Below are 23,471 nucleotides of genomic sequence, written 5' to 3' on the forward strand. Positions count from 1 at the left end.
TATCAGGAGCTGTGTCTGTCAGTGAACAAAGGAGAAATGAGCGTTTACTACACTCACACTGACTGAACTATCACTAGATTCACACTAAACTGATATTTTACACTGACAATAGAAACAGAATAGCACTGAACAGAGCCCTGTTCCATCTCTCTCTATGTCGATATCACACTACAAAATGGCCGCTATTGAAAGAATACTTTTATAGTGTGGGGTGGGACTAAGAGCAATGAGCCATGGTTGGATAGAGTCATAATTACTTTTTCCAATCATGGCTCAGACAGTGCTCTGTGCCCTGATTGGGCAAAGCTTTCATTGCTTCAGCCAATCAGGGCTTCCAATGCGCTGTGCGTTGGCGCAGTGCATTGTGGTCATTTGACGGGCCAAAAAATGGTCAACGCCTCGATAATCCGGGTGTTTGTTAAATAGGTGAACAGCCAATGTTCGGCCCGAACCGTTCACCCATCCCTACATTTGGACAGTTCGATATTTGCAATATTTTCAATGTCATGTTGTGTTTTTGGAGATATGTTAGTTTTTGCTATATGCATGATTTGTTTATTATAGTAAGTAGAGTAGAGTGATTCACAATTTTTTTCTTATATTTTTCTTTAGGAAATTTGCTCTACGTAATCTTTAGTTTATTTTCAAAGAAAAGTAACATGAAGATAACATTACATGAAAACAATATTAGCATTGCGTGGTCAGGAACCAAATATATCCAATAGCCCTATGTATGCAATCGCAAATCTAGAATACAGAGAAAAAAAAAAGAAAAAAAGGGATAATTCTCAAACTCATCTAAAAATATGTTTGCTCATATTCCAAGTTCCTCTGTGTCAAGAGTTTAGCTCAGCGGTACCTTCTATTGAGTGATATCAACCGAGGCGGAGACAGTGCAACCCCCCCCCCCCAGCAACAGAGTGCAAATATGGTGGCAGAAGAAGATGGTTTCCATCCACGGCGACTGGCCATTAGATGTGCCCTCAAAGTCACCATGGAGTAACTGATGAGAACCAAGATGTGTCAAGTATCATGAGTGTATAAGACAAATAACTCACCCTTCCTGTAAGGGTAATGGGGTAAACAAGCCCCCTTCCCAAAATGGGAGGGAGTGGGTAAAGGAGGAGAAGAAAAACTCAACATACGCTAATATCAATTAATATCAGGTATGTTTCCCATCACGTCCGCGTCCCCGACAAGTGAGTCGGAGGGCTCTTCTATCTGTAGTTCTGACCTTAGTCTTGCTGAAAATCAATACCCTGAAATCTTAAAATTCTCAAACATTTGAAAGGAAATTTACACTCATGTAAAAAAAAAAAAAAAAAAAGTGGCCAAACATACCAATGCTGTTCAAATGTTTTAAGCAGGTGTGCGGAAACGCTGAGATGTAAAAATGCTTTCAAAATAATATATTTTAAATGGTTTTGTTTTATCAATTTAAAAAATGCAAAGTGGGCGAACAGAAGAACAATCTAAATCAAAATTTGGTGAAACTACCCTTTGATTTCAAACCAGCATCAATTCTTACACTTGCACAAAATTTAGGGATTTGGTATAATTACAATCAGGTGTAAGATTGACCAATTATACCAAGCCGGTGCTAATGATTATCAATTTCACATGTAGGTTGAAACCTAGTCATTAACTGCAAGAGAAACAGCTATGTAGGAGGGGTGAGGACCATCCCAACTTTGCTATTAAGGTGAGGCTGTGGAAGACAGTTACAGGTCATACACCATGGCAAGACTAAGCACCGCAACAAGACGCAAGGTAGTTATACTGCATCAGCAAGGTCTCTCCCAGGCAAAGATTTCAAAGCAGACTGGGTTTTCAAGATGTGCGATTTAAGCCTTTTAAGAAGCACAAAGAAACAGGCAGCATTGAGGACCACAGATTCAGTGGTAGGCCAATTAAACTTATTGCAGCAGATGTAAGACATTGTAAAATAGTCCAGCAGTGCCATTAGCACAGAACTGTCAGAAACCATTGGAATCCAGGTACACCCATCAACTGCCTGGAGGGAGTCTGGACAGAAGTGGTCTCCAAGGACAAAATGCAGCCAAAAAGCCATAACTCTGACATGGAAACAAGGCTAAGCAACACAATTATGCACAAAAAACATAGGAACAGGAGTGCAGAGAAATGGCAGCAGGTGCTCTGGACTGATGTCAAAATGTTAAATATTTGGCTGTGGCAGGAGGCAGTTTATGAAGGGATGGAGAGCGATACAATAATGAGTGTCTGCAGGAAACAGTGAAACATGGTGGAGTTTCTTTGCAAGTTAGGGGCTGCATTTTTGCAAATGGAGTTGAAGATCTGGTCAGGATCAATGGTGTCATCAATGCTGAGAAATAAAGGCAGATACTTATCCATCATGTTATACCATCAGGGAGGTGTGTGACTGGCCCAAAATCTATTCTGCCCAAGGACAATGACCCCAAACATACAGCCATCTAATGCCCTTAACAACTATCTTCAGCGCAAAGAATAACAATAAATCGTAGAAGTAATGGTTTTGCCCTCACAGAGCCCTGATCTCAACATCAAGTTTATCTGGGATTACATTAAGAGACAGAAGGATTTGAGGTTGCCTACATCCACAGAAGATCTGTGGTTAGTTCTCCAAGATTTTTTGGACAACCTATTTGGCGAGTTCCTTCAAAAACTGTGTGCAAGTGTACCTAGATGAATTTATGCAGTTTTGAAGGCAAAAGGGGGGGTCACACCAAATATTGATTGGATTTGGGTTTCTTTTCTGCTCATTTAATTTCCATTTTGTTAAATGATGAAAACAATAAACAAACAAAAAAAATTCCTAATGTAATATCAGGCTAGATTACCTATACATTTCAATTTCCAGACAATTATTGCTTTCCAAAAGTGGCAACAATTTCAGTGTAATTTTCTTGCAACCAGGACAACACTGGCTAAATTCTGCATGAACCTAGAATTGCTTCTCGTGTTTTTTTTGTTTAACCACTTTACGTCTGCTCACAGTAATACTACTGCGGCAGAGTGGCTCGTTATCGTCTGACGACGTAGTATTAACGTCGTCAGACACTCCCCCTTCTGGGCGGCGCTTGCGCGCCGCCGGAAGCTCGCTCCCGCTGTTTTCATTCACAGCGGGAGTCGGGCCAGGGGAGGAGCAGCGGCGATCGCCGCTGCTCTGCCCCGATCGCCGGGGATCTAGTGTGGAGATCCGTCCGCCTGTGTAAACACAAGCGGACGGATCTCCATAGTGACAGGGAGTGACAGATCAGACTGTTCAGCATAGCTGGACATCCGATCTGTCCATGACTCACTCAGTCACCTCCCCCCCTACACGTCAGTAAGCACCAGGCATACATTAACCCCTCCCTCTCCAATAAAATTAACCCCTTCCCTGCCAGTGTCATTTTTACAGTAACAGTGCATATATATAGCACTGATTACTGCAGTAATGTCACTGGTACCCCCAAAAGTGTCAAAAATGTCAGTCAAGGGTCCGATCTGTCCGCCGCAATGTCGCAGTCCCACAAAAAAAAAAAAAACGCAGATCGCCGCCATTACGCGTTAAAAAAAAAAAAAAAAACACCAAAAATGACAGAAATCTTTCCCTTTGTTAGTAAACGCAATAACTTTTGCGCAAACCAATCAAAATACGCTTATTGCGATTTTTTTTACCAAACATAGGTAGCAGAAAACAAATTGGCCAAATTTTTTTTAAAAAATTGGTTTTTACATCTTTTTTGGGGGGAATTTCATATAAAAAAAATGTGTTAAAAATATTGTTATTTTTTCAAAATAAACTCTCTTTTTTTGTTTATAGCGCAAAAAGTAAAAATCGCACAGGTGATCAAATACCACCAAAAGAAAGCTCTGTTTGTGGGAAAAAAAGGATGTAAATTTCGTTTGGGTACGGCGTCGAACGACCGCGCAATTGTCAGTTGAAGTCGCACAGCGCCGAATCGCAAAAAGTGGCCTGGACGGAAGACAGCAAAATCCTCCGGTGGTAAAGTGGTTAATTAGAACCCAGGAAGGGATCATGTAATTCTAGCAGGCAAATCCTCTCACCTTCCTCTACCCACTGCCTTCAATTTGAGGAAGTTATTCTGAAAGTCTCTCAAAATCTCAAGAACAGAAATGAGTACATAGAATTAAATTTGATGAAATGCAGAGAATGTACATAACTGATCTTAAGAGAATATACTGAATGTTGCTCACCAGGAGATGCAGACTCAATATCCTTTCCTCGAAATATAGCAAGATTAGCCAATGATCTATTAAACTGCATACAGGTTTTCAAGGAAATCTTCTCCGTTTTTGGGTGTGATGGGGGCTGAATTTGCCAGTTTATACCTTTTAACATCATAAAACAAATATATAAGTATTCTGTACAAAATAGAAAGAAAAAAAAAAAAAAAAAAAAAAAAACTTAAATAGCCTTTTTAAACAAGCAAACTCAAAACTACATTTTAGTTTGACACGTAAATATATTGAGAACTAATGCCCTGTCAAAGCAGGCCATTTGCAAATCTTGTAAATTCAGACTGAGCAGATACAGTTAGGTCCATATCCGGTATATATTTGGACACAGGCACAATTTTAGATTTTTCAGGTATTTACCAAAACATATTCAAACTATAGTTATATAATGGATATGGGCTGAAAGTTCACACTCAGGTTTAATTTGAGGGTATGTACTTTCAAATCGGAGGAAGGGTTTAGGAATTACAGCTCTTAAGAATAACCATCCCCTTTTTTCAAGGGACCAAAAGTATTTGGACAATTAAATGAAAAGCGGTTTCATGGCCAGGTGTGGGCTACTCCTTCATTATGTCTTCATCAGTTAAGCAGGTAAAAGGTCTGGAGTTGATTCAAAGTGTGGTATTTGCATTTGGAATCTATTGCTCTGAACCTACATGCGTTCAAAAGGAGCAGTCCATGCAAGTGAAACAGGCCATTGTAAGTCTTCAAAAATTAAAACAAATCCATCAGAGAGATAGCAACAACATTAGGAGTGGCCAAATCAACAGTTTGGTACATTCGGAGGAAAGAAAGACGCACTGGTGAGCTCAGCAACATAAAAAGGCCTGGCTGTCCACGAGGACAACAGTGGTGGATGATCGCAGGATCCTCTCTATGGTAAGAAAAACCCATTCACAATAATCAGACAAGTAAAGGACACTCTCCAGGAGGTGAGGGTATCATTGTCAAAGTCTACAAACAAGAGAAGACGTCACAAGAGCAAATACAGAGGGTTCACCACAAGGTGCAAACCATTCGTAAGCCTGAAGAATGGAAAAGCCAGATTAGACTTTGCAAAAAAAGATCTAAAAAAGCCAGACCAGTTCTGGAAAAGCATTCTATGGATGGATGAAACTAAGATTAATCTGTACCAGAATGACAGCAAGAAAAAAGTGTGGAGAATGCTTGGAACAGCTCATGATCCAAAGCACACGCCATCTGTGAAACATGGTGGAGGCAGTGTGATGGCATGGGCATGCATGGCTTCCAGTTGCACTGGATCATTGGTGTTTATTTAGCCGGCCGCTGCAGTGCTCCGCTTCCAGCGCTCCAGTGAGCGAGGAAGGGGAAGAGCAGAGTGCTGCTGACTCAGCAGCTCTCTGCTCGGGAAGCTGTCAGAACTGAGCGATCGGTGGTGTTCGATCAATTGGTTCTCAGTGAAGGTGGCTCCGTGGGTCAGATGCAGCATCGGTGCATTCACCTAGGTAAGTATAATTGGGGTAAAAAAAAAGCCACACATCTTTTAAGGATTTAGAGAAGATCTGTAAAGAAGAGTGGACCAAAACCCCTCCTGAGACATGTGAAAACCTGGTCACTAACTGCAAGGATAGTCTTACCTCTGTGCTTGCCAACAAGGGTTTCTCCACAAAGTACTAAGTCATGTTTTGCTTGGGGGATCAAATTCTTTTCTTAGGCTGGCCATACATGATCCAATTTTCTGTCCAATTTTCTTGAAATTTACCTTCAAGTATGTAGTACAAAGGCCTGCCTAATTGGAAACAAGTGAAAGTGTTGTTTAGCTTTGACCTCACATTATGTGGTTTGTGGTTAATCTATCAGAAAATTGTACAACAAAAATTGAACATGTATGGCCAGCCTTAGTCACTGAACTGCAACTAAATTGATAGCATTTGTTTTATGTTTTTCTGGATTTTTGGTTGATAGTCTAGCTCTATAAAATACACCTATGATAAAAAATTATAAACCCTTAATTTCTTTGTAAGTGAGCAAACTTACAAAATCTGCGGGGGATCAAATAATTATTTTTTCCCCCACTGTAACTATTATATATATATACACATATACATATACATATACACACACACATATACGCGCACTATATTACCAAAAGTATTGGGACACTTCTTCAGTGTTGTCACATGAAAAGAGTTAATAAAATATTTAAAAAAATGTGAGGGGTGCACTCACTTTTGTGAGATACTGTGTGTGTGTGTGTGTGTGTGTGTGTGTGTGTGTGTGTGTATATATATATATATATTATATATATATATTATACACACACACACACACACACACACACATACATACATACATACATACATATACACACACACACACACACACACACACACACACACACACACACACACACAGCCCTGCCAAAAGTTTTGAGAATGACACAAATAATTTTTACAAAAAAGTCTGCTGCTTCAGTGTTTTGAGATCTTTGACAGATGTTACTATGGTATACTGAAGTATAATTATAAGCATTTCATTAGGTGTCAAAGGCTTTTATTGACAATTACATTAATTTTATGCAACGAGTCAGTATTTGTAGCGCTGACCCTCCTTTTTCAAGGCCTCTGCAATTTGCCCAGGCATGCTGTCAATCAACTTCCAGGCTACATCCTGACTGATGGCAGCCCATTCTTGCATAATCAATGCTTGGAGTTTGTCAGAATGTATGGGTTTTTTTTTTTTTTTTTTAATTCACCCGAATTTTGAGGATTGACAAGTTCTCGAAAGGTTTGAGGTCTGGGGAGTTTCCTAGCTATGGACCCAAAATGTCGATGTTTTGTTTCCTAAGCCACTTAGGTTATCCATTTTGCCTTATGGCAAGGTGCTCCATCATGCTGAAAAAGGCATTGTTCATCACCAAACTGTTCTTGGAGGGTCGGGAGAAGTTGCTCTCGGAGGAGGTTTTTGAACCATTCTTTATTCATGGCAGTTCTTGGGCAAAATTGTGAGTGAGCCCACTCCTTTGGCTGAGAAACAACCCCAAGCATGAATGGTCTCAGGATGCTTTAATGTTGGCATGACAAAGGACTGATGGTAGCACTCACCTTTTCTTCTCCTTGGACAAGGTTTTTCTGGATGCCCCAAACAATCAGAAATGGGATTCATCAGAGAAAATGACTTTACCCCAGTCCTCAGCAGTCCAATCCCTGTACCTTTTGAAGAATATCAGTCTGTCCCTGATGCACCCACACCTGCCCGCTGCCATTCCTGCGCAAGAACTGCACTGGTGGTGACCCGATCCCGCAGTTGAATCAACTGTAGGAGATGGTCCTGGCCCTTGCTGGACTTTCTTGGGCACCCTGAAGCATTCTTTACAACAATTGAACCTCTCTAATTGAAGTTCTTGTTGATCCAATTGATGGTTGATGGAGGTGCAATGTTAGTAGCAGGAATAGCTTTGCCTGTGAATCCTTTTTTTTTGTGCAAAGCAATGATACTGCATGTAATTCCTTGCAGGTTAACAGAGGAGGAACAATGATTTCAAACACCACCCTCCTTTTAAAGCTTCCAGTCTGTTATTCTAACTCAATCAGCATTACAGATTGATTTCCAGCCTTGCCTTTGTCAACAAGAGAATCACTGACATGTCAGCTGGACCAGGTAGGGGTAAAACTGAAATGCAGTGGAAATGTTTTTTTTTTTTGGAATAAAGTTAAATTTTTATGTCAAAGAGGGACTTTGCAATTAATTGCAATTCAACTGATCACTCTTTTTATCGTTCTGGAGTATATGCAAATTGCCATAATAAAAACGAAGGCATCAGACTTTGTGAAAATTATTATTTGTGCCATTCTCAAAATGTGTGGCCAGGGCTGTACATATATGTACACACACACACACACACTTCACTGAAAATGCAAAAACAAAAATCAGCAGATGCAAAGACACAGGCATTTGAAGTTATATGCAAATTCCAACTTTTTCTACTGTAAAAAGCTGTGCTTGGCCATATTTTTGGACTATTAACTATTTCAGTTGCCTATCTCTGAGTCTGTTGATTGTTTTGATATGTGGCTTTCATAGAAGGTACTTTCTGATTATATATTCTTCTGTCATATCTTGTTAGACTTGTCTTTTTTTGGGACAGGTTCCCTTTATGCAAAACACAGAACTATGAAATAATTCTATTATAGTGCAAAATATTGCAGAATAATGAAACATTTAACAAGATGTCTATAGCAGCCAATTTGGTGTCTTCTTTTTATTCCTAACTGGTACTAGGAAAATGACAATTTGAATATAGTTAGGTAAAACTGATCACAAAAACATGTATCTTTCCTTCAGTTTTCACAATCCTAATTTTTTTTATTAAAAAACATTAAACTAAATGCAATTAATTTATAGATTTTTATAGAGGAACATAAAAATAGTTAATCATAGGAATGTTAAAGGTAAAATGATCTCCCATTTATTTATGAAATATATCTGAATATTTTTTTTCCATTGGGCAGAACTTAGAGCTACAGAATTCAGGATGACCCCAAAAACGAAAGAATATTTGAAAACTGCCAAGTGCATGTCTGGTTCAAGAGACAAATACTGAGAGGGGTCTGTTCAAGTATGGGACTCACTGGCCTCCAGTTTGGTGGAGTTCAGACTGTGGGTGCTGTAACCACACTATATGCCAGTAAAGATGCTTCTTTAGTGTGAGGGGAAGGAGATGTTTTTCCAATGACCTGGCCAAAGTCACCAGAGAAACATCCAAGACAAATAAACTCATGAAACTTACAAGAACAGTTATTTTCAAACTGCACAGTTATTTACATTTATTTTGGGCTGTACTATATGACTGTTCGCACCTTCTTCCATTTTTGCATTAGCAATGAGCATTTGTCTCAAATGCTTGATGAGCCCATGCCAAGTAAATGTGCTGTATGCCAGGGAGTGTTCAGACATCTGAGGAATGTTACGGAGACCCAGCATCTTAAATTCAGGGTGTGGAACCAAGCACTCCATTAATTCCCCTGGGAAGAGAAGGAAAAAAAAGTGTATTAAACAAACCTGATTTAATTCGGTTTATTTTATGTTTTTATAGTGTGACATTTTCATTTATAAAGAAAATGCAGTGGTGTACTGTTTGTTCCAGTTTATTAAACTTCACGTTCTCAAGTCACTTACAGACTTACATTTAGCAGGTCAAGAACTTTCTGAGACCACAGTTGTACAGCTGTCAAGTATCTACTGTTCAAACATCTTAACATGGGGGGGGAGGAGGGAATGCCGACTAGGCATGACAAGAAGTGTTTTAAGGGCACTATGAATGGAAGGCTATATTTAAAACCATTCCTTCAAATTGAAAATGTTCTTATACAAACTTATAGTCTGTTCAACTGTCACCACCTGTTAAGGACTTCACCATAAGCTAATAATATTAAACCAATTCAAAAGTTATATAAAAGCATCCTTGTGAAAACTGCCCTTCCCACTGCCTATGCTGCTCCAGCCCTTAGAAATGGTCCCCCAAAGTCCACAGGGAAATTGACACTTCTGAGAGTGTCGAGCTCCAGGGTCCCACGCAGCTTTCACTGGTTCCTCCAGCTCACTTGATGTCATTACAGGAGAAACTATAGGTCTCAGTCCCACGAAATCTGCAGGGATACTATTTCACAGGATCAGAGGTGCATTCAGCAGCATTGGCAGCAGAACAGGAGTGTATGTTAAAGGATTCATGGATACCGACATTATGGACCTCTCCTGGAAATTTCCTGGCTGTCAAACTAACCCACTTGATTCCATACCTATATACAAGCAGTAGGTTAGTACCTCAAAAATATTGAGGCCAAAGGTTAAGCATAACGGTCAGGCAACTAGCATCTTTAAGTAATTGCATCGGCACCTTCATATATTTCTCATGGCAGGTTTTCCGTTTAGGGTGCGCTCACACAAGCACTTTTAACCAGTCCTGAGCGTGGTTCAGCACCTTGGGCCCGTCCATTTGTGTAGGGGGTGTGTGCTCAGAACCACACCTGGGACCACTTGAAAACAGGTGGTTCCATGCGCAGTTCACTCTGGTACAGTTTGCTCCCTTCTCTCCATAGAAAACTGTGCAGTAAAACAAGGATCGCAGGTTAGCAGGGAAGTGTGCCGAGAACACTTCCTTACAAACAGGTGTGAGTGCAAATCAGCAGGAGAATCAAACTCACACTCTGTTCGGTTTAACTGAACCATGCCCAAGTACACCCCAAGATAGCGTTTCCCTTTTTTTATGGATCAGTCCATTTAGATCTAATGTCTAACAACAACATTCTTGTTCACTATGGTTACTTTAGGGTGACGCAAAATCGGGTGCAGGGACGCACTTGATGCCTTTCGCTGTCATTGTGTTTTTGCTGGGCGTCACTTGCGTACCTGTGCCTTAAAGGACCGGTGGGCTCCCTCCAGGCATACCTGCCCTTAATCTATCATTATATGTTCTCCTAATATGGAGGTTCTGGACATTTAGAGTTAGAACCGCAGTATACTGTATACAGAGGTCCCTTGGCATTGGCACTGTGACTTACGCATATATTTGCAATCAAAACCCTCAGTTTTTTAACGTAAACTGCTAGACAGGGCCAATTTGGTTGTTCTTCAGGCTGGCTGGTAAAAGAGTGCTGGGAAATTTGTTTGTTTGTGATGTGCATTGCCCTTTCATGTGTCATAAAGGCCAATAATAGGTTGGGGAGGTTGCCACTTTTTTGTACAGTCACTTCAATTTCCCTTTGCTCCCCTGCCACCCTGTTCCCCACAGGAGAAAAAAGTAGCCTTGTTTAAATACAAGGCAGAAGGCTATCTGCCCACCCCCATATTGACAGTGCTGGGTGCTTGAATGGCCAACTGCCAAGCACCAGCACTGTCATTAGAGAGGAAGCTCCCAATTGCTCCTCCTGCTAGCTGCTGTAGTTAGTCCCACCGACTCTTCGGTCCTTTAGCAATGTAAAAGCTGGCAAGAAGAACCACAGTACAATACTTGCAGGGCCTGGGGAAGTGGAGAAGTGTCAGCTTTTCAATACATGAATGCTGGAAAGCTATTAGGTATATAAATCAGTGATGCTCAACTTGAAAATTTTAGAGGACCTTAAGTCTAGCCCCTATTACTTCAAGAGTGCCACATAATATGCATTTTCATTATAAGAGGTGCATTTTGTCTAGTTAGGCAGCCCTTGCAAAATGAACTAGCTGTCACAAACATCAACACCTGTAATTCCTGTTGTATTTGTTGCAGCATACTCCAGTAAACAAAGAGAAAGTGGGAGCAAAATAAGCCCATTAATGGTGTCAGAAAAAGTAACCCACAGCATTTGTGTCAGTGAACGCAACCAAAACTTTCAGTGTTGTGTCAGTAGACCCAATACCAACCTCCAGCACTGGTGTCAAAATCTGCAATAATAAACCCCACATAACAACCCGGAGAACTCGTGTCAGTTTCAGTAATATTAACCAACACCAGCAGATGACATGGCTCCCCAAATCAGCACTGACTGGGAAAACTTCACACTGGACCTCATGCAAATTGGATTCAGTGCCTCTCCACTCTTCCTCCAGACTCTGGCACCTTGATTTCCAAATGAATTGCAAACATTTTCTACAGTCAGTGATGACTTTGGGGAGCCAGGTCCACTGTGTTTTATCAAGTCCAAAGTCACTGCAGGCCTCTATCAGGAAATTCTAGAGCACTTCACGCTTCCCTCTGCTGACCAGCTTTATGGAGATGCAGATTTTATTTTCCAGCAGGACTTGGCACCTGCCCACACTGCCAAAACTACCAATACCTGGTTTAATGATCATGGTATCACTGTGCTTGATTGTCCAGCAAACTCACCTGACCTAAACCCCATAGAGAATCTGGAGAATCTGTGGGGTATTGTATGTAGAGAGGAGGATGAGAGACACCAGACCCAACAATGCAGATGAGCTGAAGGCTACTATCAAAAGCAACCTGGGCTTCCATAACCCTTCAGCAGTGCCACAAGATAAAGAGCAGCGCTAATATATATATATATTTTTTTTTTTTCATACACATTCATTAAAAAAAAAAAAAAAAATCTGTAAAAACTATAAAAGTTCATGAAAAAAATAAAAGAAGTCCACACATAAATCACATAGGGATATCGACAATGTATCACCACAGTTCTGATGGAAATGGACCTTGCTTTAGATGAACTGTGTCTCAAGGTTTAAAGCGGAGTTCCGGGCACAAAAACGATTTTTTTTTTGTGCCCCTCCGCTAGGTAGACCTTACCTGAAAAGGAATTGGATAGTTATTTTTATTTTTTTTGTTTACTCACCTTTTTATTGAAGATCGTAAATACTCCCCTCTGACTGCTTCCTCCCTCGGAGCCGCGGCTCACCCCGTCACTTCCTGCTTGCGATGATTCCTGGGAGCTAAACGTCATAGCTCCCAGGAATCAATGCGACAGCACCGGCCCCGCTCATCATTTCCGGGTGACGCCGCATTCCCCAGCTAAACAGCTTCTGGGCATGCCCAGAAGCTGTTTAGGAATGCGGCGCCGCGCCAGAAGTGACGAGAGGGGCCGGTGCAGTGCATTCTGGGACAAGAAGACGCGGAAGAAGACAGAGAAGAGGACCGCGCCGGCTTCAGCTGCCCACAACAGAGATGGAAACGCTGTGGAAGAAATTTTATAAGTATTTCTTCTAAAAGGTAAGTGCGAACCGGGACAGATCAGAGGCTAGCCATTGTGGAATGTGCTAGCCCTGACTGTCCCGGGGGTATGTTCAGTAAAAAATAATTTCTGTGCCCGGAACTCCGCTTTAAGCAGATATGTGAAAACAAGCCAAGTAGTCACACCTAGTGTAAAACCATTTAAAAACACATTTATTCCGAAAATTACAGAACACATACAAAAATTTGCAGAAAGACAGCGCTTGTAGTATGCAATGATCTCAGCAGGAAAAGTAAAGCATTTTCAGGAAACCAACATTTCGGTAATTAAAAATCCTTTTTTCTTTTATTGGTCTTATGTAATATATCTTTCTGAGATACTGAATTTTGGGTTTTCACTAGCTGTAAGCCATAACCATCAAAATGAGAAGAAAGAAATGCTTGAAATATACCACTGTGTGTGTAACGCATCTATATAAAATATATGTTTCACTTTTTAAATTAAATTACTGAAATAAATTAACTTTTTAATGATATCCTAAGTTAATGAGATGCACCTGTAAGTGGAAGCTGCAATGCCTCACTATTTAGGGGTCTTCAAGTTGGAGCATACTGTATATAGTAGTGGATAAATTAAAGGCAGGTATGTCTGGAGGGAGCACACCCCTCCTTAAAGGCACAGGGACACATTAGAAGGGCAACAAGAGCACAATGACAGCTGAAGGCGTCCAATGAGTCCCAATGCCAAATCCATTGAACAAGCTATGCAAAAATGGCAACCTCCCCAACTTAAAACTAGCCTTTGAAGTAAAGTGCACATGAATGAGCCATGCACATTACAAGCAAAAAACATTTTCCTGCACACTTACTAGCTAACCTGCAAAATATTGAAATACAAATTGAGGATAATATGCAACACAGAACTATACTGCCATCTACAGGAGAAATAGACACTATAGAAAACTGAAGGCCAGTCCCCCCTAGAGCAGTGGTCCTCAACCCTGGCCTACAGGGCCCACTAACAGGCCAGGTTTGCAAGATAACTTAAATACATCCCAGGTGATATCATTTGCTGCTCAGTGATTGCAGTACTCTAGTCTGCCTCTCCCCAAGGTAATACCTAAAATCTGGCCTGTTAGTGGGCCCTGTAGGCCAGGGTTGAGGACCACTGCCCTAGAGACTCTAACCCCTTCCAGCTGTCCAGTTTAATCCCTGGAGAACAGACGTATGTTTCTTTTGTGCACATTTTTTTTTTTTTTTTTAGCTTAACTTCGAAAAACGTTCTACCATCAACAGCTACTAGTGGATTTTGTACTACTACTGGATATTGAAAATCCTAAAGAAAGTCTCTCTAGGAAACCTGGCTGTCAGGAATTGGATCACGTGCTGGTGGTACTGTGGTCCTCTGGCCAGAAGGTTGTAGTTCCAGTGTCCACCAGTGGAGTGGGTGTCTCCCACCAGATCCCAGTAATTAGTCTTAACCTGATGCTGACTGTTGGGAGGGTATTTAGTCCATCCGCCTTGCTTCAGTGTTTTGCCTGCTAGCCAGATACCACTTGCTGATTTGTCCTGAGCCTTATTCCTGCCTGATCCTGCTCTTGCTCACGCCCTGTATCTTGCGGTCTTAGATCTGCTCTCCTTGTTCCCAATCCCAGTTCTTCTTACTGTTCCTTGCACTTCCAATTTTACTCTGTATACCCATGCTCCTCCTTTTGTTTGTATATATTGTACTATAGTTCATTAGGGTTTCTGTAACTTGGTTTACGGTTCACTTATAATTTCACATTTTCCGTGTATGCTCTTAACTGGTGTTTCAATGTAAATAAATCTTACTTAAAGCTTACACAGTCTGGTTTCAGTTTCCTGGCCTGGTCTGGTCATCCCTGCTCCTGGATACCTGCAGTTGGGGTCTCTTACATTGGCCATAAATGGATCGAAATTTGGACAGCTGAGCAGGGACTGACGGAAAATTGATTCATCCATGTTTGTTCACACAAAAGAGAAGTTGGTCAAACCATTGTCTTCTCAAGTGGAAACACTGCAAAATTTACACTCAAAGCAGTGAACGCAGCCATTCGGCTGCAGCGCTGATCACTGTATTCTTACAGCTGAGGAGCGCCTCCAGTCAGAATACAAGAGCGCAGCAGGGAGGATTCCCTCATCCATCTTGAATGTGTGAAAGTGTGAAGAAAAAAAAAAAATTTTTACACCAAACACACTATCCATCCATGGCCAGCTTTAGTCAAGAAGCCCTCCTATTTTTCCTGAGGCCATGTCTTAGGAAAGAAGCCTTTCTGGCCTAGATTTTACTTGCTTATAGTCCTATGTAGGTGTGGTTTCTACATGCTGGGTTTATTTTTTTGAATGGACCCTTTTTTACCCTGGCGACTGAGCACTGCTTATGCCCAAATTACCCATTTTATAATTTGCTGCCTCCTCCTCATCAGTCTTAGTGACACAGCACTTTCACCAAATATTTTAACCTGCAGAATTCCTGCTCCAGCAGTGAATTGCCTCAGAATGCTTTGTGATGTTGAAATTTCCACCAGCCTTCTGTAAAGATGATCTACCCATAGATGTTGGGGCTTTCAATGATGCCACTTTTAAAGCTAGAGTCTATCACATAGCAAAGATTCCAGAAGGCTGCAAACAGCCTTCTAATCAGGTAAGCAGCCAATTGATTAGCAGACACAGCACTTTTACATCTAGTGATCTGCCTGCAGTAACAGTGGTCACTTTCCACAGCCTGGTATTCCTCCTGGTAGTTTCTCACTCAGCTGGTCAGCAAATATTTTCTGGAGTGTGGGGTAGCGGTAGCACTTTATTCCTTCAAAGTGCAACAGCCTTCTGATTTTAGCCACATGTCTGGTGCTAAACAGAAGGGTGGTCTTCATAGGTGTGTGCAGCCTATTGCATTAGGGTGTGCACACCAAAGTTTAAAACCTGCGGTGAAAGGTGGGTGTAGCCAAATTGCATTTACAGTGGGAGGGGCCTAAAAGGATGCGGTTAAATAAACAAAATCCTTCCTGTACCCATAAAATCTTAACTTGGTCCTCCCTCCACACAGTAGGGCACTTTAACGCTAATGCAGTGTGATTTTTCCCATACCATCTCAGTGTAACTACTGTTTTCGTGTGGGTTAGCTGCAGTTTGCCAGACTTCTATTTTGTCCCATGGTTTTGGTGACCTTTTTGAAACCAAAAACTGGAAGCGTGGTTTTTGTGTGCTTTCAGAAAGCACACAAACTGTAGGACACAGGTGTCAAACACAAGGCCAGCGGGCCGAATCCGGCCCACCAGGCCATTTCATGTGGCCCTTGCACCTCTCCTGCAGCATCTCCCTCATCTCTGCCTCCAACTTGTCTCAGCAGACAGCAGCAGAGAGGACAGAACTCCTCTGCCAGATCCTGTGCTTCCCCCTGCAGCTGCAGAGAGGATAACCCCCCCAATTCAGCAGCAGAGTGGACACAACAACTCCTACAGATCCAGCACCTTTCGATGCAGCCGCAGCACCACCTCCTCTCCGCCTTCACTGATCTTAGCATTCAGCAGACTCCGGCAGCTCACTCCAGCCCTCCTCCAGACCCTGCAGTTGCTGCTTCCCAGCTCTACCTCCAGCTTTTTCCCAGCCACAGCACATGGTAAAGGGGATGCACTGTGATGTAAGGGAGAGTGGGGGCTCTTGACTTCTGATAGTGGTGGGCTACAGATAGAACTGGCCCTCTGAGGTCGACCATAATGCTGATGCGGTCCGCAATGAAATTAAGTTTGACACCTCTGCAGTAGGACATATCAGAAGTCTATGGGAAATTGCAGCTAACCCACAGGAAACCCACGGGTACACTGCACTGCACCCATGGTGCAGGAAAACCGAACTACATTAGTCTGAAAGCCAAGCTATTTATTACTATTGACCTTGGAACTCTGCCTCACATACTGCTGACCTTTGATTCACTTCTGAGCTCTGCGTCACCTATTACAGAGTTCAGGGGTCAGTGCTAAGCGAGGCAGACGTTGGTACTAAGCGAGGCAGAGGTCAGTACTAAGGGAGGCAGAGGTCAGTACTAAGGGAGGCAGAGGTCAGTACTAAGGGAGGCAGAGGTCAGTACTAAGGGAGGCAGAGGTCAGGGGTCAATACTGAGTGAGGCAGAAATCAGTGCTAAGTGAGGCAGAGTTCAGGGGGCAATACTGAGTGAGGCAGAAGTCATTACTAAGTGGGGTAGAGGTCAATACGGAGTGAGGCAGGAGATCAGTGCTAAGTGAGGCTCGCATTTGCACTGCTGACCTGTTCTCTCCCTGGGACTCCACATTACTCAGGGTACTGCAGCTCTGGCTCTTCCCAAATTCCCTAGTTCAGTAAGTAGAGCTAAAATGACATCTACTTATAGCCCCGCCTACCGGACCAAGGAAAAGGAGAAGGGGGAGAAGAGCCGAAGCTGCAGTACCCCGAGTACTGTGAAGAGTGCCAGGAAGAACAGACATAAGCCAATCTTCTGTGTCTTCCCTGCAGCTGTGCTTGCCACAGGCAGCTACAAAGGAAACACTGTTTATGCCAGGGAGGGGGCGGGTACAAAAGGACAGCACGGGGAGTAGGGGGTGGGGCTATGATTGGATTGTAGCTATGCGCCCACTGTGGTTTTACCTGCCCCCTCCCCCCGGCCAATCACAGCATTGCCTGTGCCAGCCTTTACTACCAGCTACAGAGGAAGCCCCTTGGAATAAACAGTGCTTCCTCTGTAGCTGCCTATGACAAGCGCAGCGCAGCTGCAGGGTAAACACAGAGGGATGGCGCTTCATTCCTTTAGGCTAGTGGAGCCGGGTGCTGAAACATGTTCTGGTATTGCGGGAGAGGCTTGTCCAATCCTTGGCAAATGGGAGGTATGCACACAGGGTGATTAGAGTGTGCCCAGGCACACCCCGTGCACACGCCTATGGTGGTGTTCTTGTGGCTGCAGGTGATCCATCAACCTAGGACCGAATTTGGAATGTGCAAAATTGAGTTTGGTGTGGGAAAACCTTGTGAATCCACCTGCGTCAGCGGTCATTTTTGACCCCCCCCCCCCCGACCTAGGGTGCTTATTCCTCTATCTGCCTCACAGCAGAGGTTTTTCCTTCGGTCGTGCAAGAATTTAATGACTTTGTGCAACTTACTTCTCCTCCTGCTTGTAGAACCTTACCCACTACTGCTCTCAACTGATTCTGATGTAGAAACAAGAGCAGCCTAAAAACAACATCAAACGAGGATATATGCAACCGGTCAGAATTACGAGATTTGTACACCAATGCCAGAAGCCTGGCCAACAGAATGGGAGAGCTGAAGCTGCTGATGTTTGAGGAGGACTTAGATTTTGTGGGGATAACAGAGACTTGGTTTGACAGCTCTCATGATTGGATGGCGACCATTCAGGGGTATTCCCTTTATCGCAGGGATAGAGAAGGTAAAAAAGGGGGAGGGGTATGTCTGTATATTAAGAACAGTGTACAGGTAAATATGAGGGATGATATTAATAATGGAGCTATGGACGAGGCGGAATCCCTATGGGTAGAACTTAAAAGGGAAGGCACTATTGGGCGTATGCTATAGGCCCCCCAACCAGAGGGAGGAGGCCGAACTCTTTTTACAGATAGGATTGGCAGCAAGGATGGGAAATGTCATTATAATGGGGGACTTTATTTATCCAGATATAGACTGGGCAAAAGGAACCGCGCATTCAGCCAAGGCTCGGCAGTTCCTAAATGTTTTGCAGGACAATTTCATGAGTCCGACGGTGAACGCACCGACAAGAAACAACGCGGTACTTGACCTACTGATTACCAACAATACAGACCTGCTCACGGATATAGAGATACGGGGCAACTTAAGAAACAGTGACCATAGGTCAATTAGTTTCAGTATTAATCATAGGAAACACAAGGGTAATATAAGGACACTGAATTTCAAAAGAGCCAATTTTCCAAAACTGCGCTCTTTGTTAGAATATATCAAATGGGATAGAACCCTGGGAACAAAGAACACGGAGAAAAAATGGGAGTGCTTCAAGAGCATACTAAACAAAGGGATTGGCCAGTGTATTCCAAAGGGAAATAAATTTAAAAGAGCAAAACTGAACCCTGGGTGGCTAAACTCCACCATAAAAAAAGCATATTAAAACTAAAGAAAAGGCCTTCAAAAAAAATACAAGACTGAGGGGTCATTGGCAGCATTCAAGCATTACAAAGATTACAAAGATTATAATAAGAAATGTAAAGACTAAATCAAGGTGACTAAAATAGAACACAAGTGACATATAGCGGAAGAGAGTAAAAAGAACCCCAAGAAATTCTTTAAGTATATAAACAGTAAGAAAGCAAGGCCAGAACACATTGGCCCCATAAAAGATGACAAAGGAAATATGACCACAGAGGACAGAGAAAAGGCGGAAGTGTTAAATAATTTCTTCTCTTCACAAAAGAATCGGGGGGCTACACTAACCCAGCTTGTAATGCTAAACTAAATAATACACCTCAGGAAGTACCGCTATGGCTAACAGAAGATAGACTTGGAACTAAACTAGAGAAACTTAACATCAATCACGGGGACCGGATGGTTTGCATCCGAGGGTTCTTAAAGAGCTCAGCCAGGTGATTGCCAGACCTTTATTCCGTATCTTTAAGGATAGTCTACAGACAGGTATGGTGCCAGCTGAGTTGAAAAAAGCCAACGTGATACCAATATTTAAAAAAGGGCCGAGATATATCCCGGGTAACTATAGGCCGGTTAGCCTAACATCAGTAGTCTGCAAGATTTTGGAGGGGATGTTAAGGGACCACATACAAGACTTTAGTAATGAAACCGGTATTATTAGTAGTAATCAGCATGGATTCATGAAAAATTGTTCTTGCCAAACCAATCTATTAACCTTCTACGATGAAGTGAGCTGCCACCTAGATAAAAGTAAGCCTGTGGATGTGGTGTATCTGGACTTTGCAAAGGCCTTTGACATCGTTCCCCACAAACGCTTACTGTACAAACTAAGGAAGGTAGGTATGGACCATAGGGTGAGTACCTGGATAGAGAACTGGCTCCAGGGGAGAGTCCAGAGGGTAGTGATTAATGGGGAATACTCGGATCGGGTGGGTGTGGAAAGTGGGGTCCCCCAAGGTTCTGTCCTGGGGCCAATCCTGTTTAATTTATTCATAAATGATCTAGAGGAGGGGATATCTAGCACAAATCTCAGTATTTGCGGATGATACTAAACGAAGCATGCCAATATCTTCTATGCAGGATGTGGAAACCTTACAAGCGGATCTGAACATAATAATGGGGTGGGCAACTACATGGCAGATGAGGTTTAATGTTGAAAAATGTAAAGTAATGCACTTGGGCGTCAGAAACATAAAAGCACGCTGCTCACTGGGGGGGGGTAAACCTCCGGGTGAGTCTAGGGTGGAAAAGGACCTGGGGGTCCTGGTAGACAACAGGCTTGGCAGTGGCATGCAATGCCAAGCCGCTGCAAGCATAGCCAACAGAATACTAGCATGTATAAAAAAGGGGATTCACTCCAGAAATAAAGAGATTATTCTCCCACTCTACAAGACTCTGGTCCGGCCACATCTTGAGTATGCTGTCCAGTTCTGGGCACTGGTCCTCAGGAAGGATGTGCTGGAACTGGAAAGAATCCAGAGAAGGGCAACAAAAATAATTCGGGGAATGAAGAACATCAGCTATGAGGAAAGACTACAAGCACTGAACTTATTCTCTCTGGAGAAGAGACGATTGAGGGGGGATATGATATCGATGTACAAATACTTTACTGGCAACCCTAGCATAAGGAACAAACTTTTAAGAGAAAGGGAATACAATAAGACACGTGGCCACTCACTAAAACTAGAAGAAAAACGGTTTAACCTTAAAATACGTAAGGGGTTCTTCACTGTCAGAGCAGTAAGGATGTGGAATTCTCTTCCACAAGCAGTCGTATCAGCAGGGAGCATTGATAGTTTCAAACAACTATTAGATGGGCACCTTAAAGACCACAACATACAGGGGTATACAATGTATGGTTAACAGCAAACACAAACACATCATAGGTTGAACTGGATGGACTGAGGTCTTTTTTTCAACCTCACAAAACTATGTAACTATGTAAGAAACCCCCTTTTTTCCAATCCTGTTGAAAGTTCGCTAGATGGGGGGGGGGGGGGGGGAAGACCAACAGCTGAATTTCAGGCAGCGGTTGTTTCACCAACACAAAAAGTGTACTTTTTTTTTTTTTTTTTAATTGAGACTGTACATTTCTTTCTCTAACACTAAATCTAGGCTGGCTGGTCTAAATTGCTTAACAGGTATCTGGAGGCTGCTCAGTTTATCAGATGCTTTGGTCCGATGTTACACTGGATACTAGAAGGGTTATGTCTCGGATAACCCTTCCTTCTGGTCAACTCCACAAGGCGGAATGATTCTTGTCATGCATACCTTTCAGGGGACCCATCTTTTTAGTGCTTTGCTGAACTACATCATTAAAAGTTGCAATAAGGAGTAAGGGCACTCACACAAGTTGACACTTTATTTCCACCAAGTCAGGTTCCAGCTCCGGACTCATGTCATCTTCTATACCCATCAGAGATTGGGAGGGGGAACAGGGGGCGGTCATCTGTCAGTTTTTTGCAGGATTTTTGGGAGCACACAGTCGATGCATGGGTGCAGGTAACTGCCCTTAAAAGGTTACAAAAACTTGTCTTTTTTGACTTACCGTAAAATCCTTTTCTCTGAAGTTCATTGACAGACGCAGCTCCATATTCTTCTTGACCATTGGTTATGCTGCCCCCTACAGAGTAGGACACTAGGCAGGAAAAAATCTTTACCACGCCTATGGGGCAATCCCTGCAGGCTTACACCCACACACTCTGCTATAGGCTTCAGTTTTGTTGCAAGCAGGGTTTAGAAGAAAAAACCCCATCCCACTCATAATTAGAGGGACGGGTGCTGCGTCTGTCAATATATTTCAGAGAAAAGGATTTTACGTTAAGTCAAAAATCCAGTTTTCTCTAGTGTCATTAACGGACGCAGCTTCATATTCTTCTTGACCATTGGGACGTCCCAAAGCAGTATTTGCATGAGGGGAGGGAAAAACAATGCAGAAAATAACTTAATTTTCCAAAATCTAAAACTTAGCCAACCAGGTAACACGGAGCTCAACCAGGAACAATTGGAGCTCACATAGAAACAACATACACCCTCAAAGAGACAAATTGCTCTTTTAAACAGCAGTCTGCAAAACCTTGTGGCCAAAAGAAGCATCTGAGAATGCCAACACATCTACCTTGTAGAATTTTGTAAACGTGTGCACAGACGACCAGGTTGCCGCCTTGCAAACTTGCATTACTGACGCCTGATGGCGAAAAGCCCAAGAGGCACTCCGCTCCCTAGTAGAATGCACCTTCACAGGGAAAGGAGGAACCGGACCCCTCAGTGAATAAGCCTGTACCACCCTCTGTCTGATCCATCTGAATATGGTTGCAGCCGACGCAGCCAATCCCTTTCGAAGTCCTTCGGTGAAGACAAGGGGAGGGTCTGATTTCCTTAAAGATTCAGTAGCCACCAGGTAAACACTTATAAACACTTATTGCCCAAACCACATCCAAAGAATGCAAAGCAATTTCCTTGGGATGCTTGGGCTTAGGACAGAGTGAAGGCAGCACAATGTCTTCATTCAGATGGAAATCAGAAACCACCTTAAGAAACAACTGATTGGGTCTGGACCACCAGATAAGGTGAACAGAAGGACAGCACCGCCAATTCACATACTCTGCGGGAAGTAGTAATAGCCACCAAAAAGGCAACCTTCTGAGACAGTGTAAGCAGAGGAATCTCCCTAATGTTCTCAAAGGAGGTTTCTGAAGAACAAACAATACCAAATTAAAATCCCACGGAGGTAGCGGTGATCGCCTCGGAGGAGCCATATGGCGAACCCCTTAAATAAAAGTGTGAATCAAGGCATGAGTAGCTAAAGGACATTGGAAAAAACACAGCCAAAGCCGACACTTGGCCTTTGATAGTGCCCAAAGCAAACCGCTGTTTAACCCCTTTTTGAAGAAAGGTCAAAAATCCTAGCCACCGAAAAAAGGCGAGGATGCACCTTCAGCGATTCACACCATGAGATGTACGATTTCCACGTACGATGATAGATCTTCCTAGAAGTAGACTTTCTGGCCATCAACAGTGTAGGAATCACTGAATCAGAAACGCTTCTATCCTTTAATACCTGGCTTTTAACAGCCACGCTGTTAAAGCCAGCGACTGTAAAAGCAGGATGGAAGATCGGTCCCTGAGACAGCAGACCTTCCTTATCAGATCTGCGTACCAAGACCAGTGAGGTCAGTCTGGGGCCACCAGAATGGCTGGAATCCCTTCAACCTCTATCCTGCGCAGAAGCCTCGGCAGGAGTTTCAGCAGAGGGAATGCATAGATCAGTTGATACTGACCCCAAGGAGCCACCAGTGCGTCTGTGGCGTCGGCCAGAGGATCCCGAGACCTGGCTTAAAACCTCTGAACCTTTTTGTTGAGGTGAGAAGCTAACAGGTCAATGTCGGGTGTCCACCACTGGACACACAGGAGGTGAAAC

General features: G+C 42.8%; 1 protein-coding gene across 2 annotated transcripts in view; it reads right to left on the reverse strand.

Annotated features, from left to right (window-relative positions):
* TUBD1 (tubulin delta 1) overlaps window positions 1-23,471 on the reverse strand; it is an 80,114-nt gene that overhangs the window by 10,236 nt on the left and 46,407 nt on the right. For both annotated transcript variants that reach the window (XM_082245793.1, XM_082245792.1), the window contains exons 6-7: window positions 9,066-9,230; window positions 4,204-4,338 (exon numbers count right to left, since the gene is read on the reverse strand). In XM_082245793.1, coding sequence (XP_082101919.1) covers window positions 4,204-4,338; window positions 9,066-9,230 — 300 coding nt within the window. The remainder of the gene's footprint in view (window positions 1-4,203; window positions 4,339-9,065; window positions 9,231-23,471) is intronic.

This window comes from Pelophylax lessonae (assembly GCF_965119305.1).
Source record: "Pelophylax lessonae genome assembly, chromosome: 2".
NCBI classification, from domain to species: Eukaryota; Metazoa; Chordata; class Amphibia; order Anura; family Ranidae; genus Pelophylax; species Pelophylax lessonae.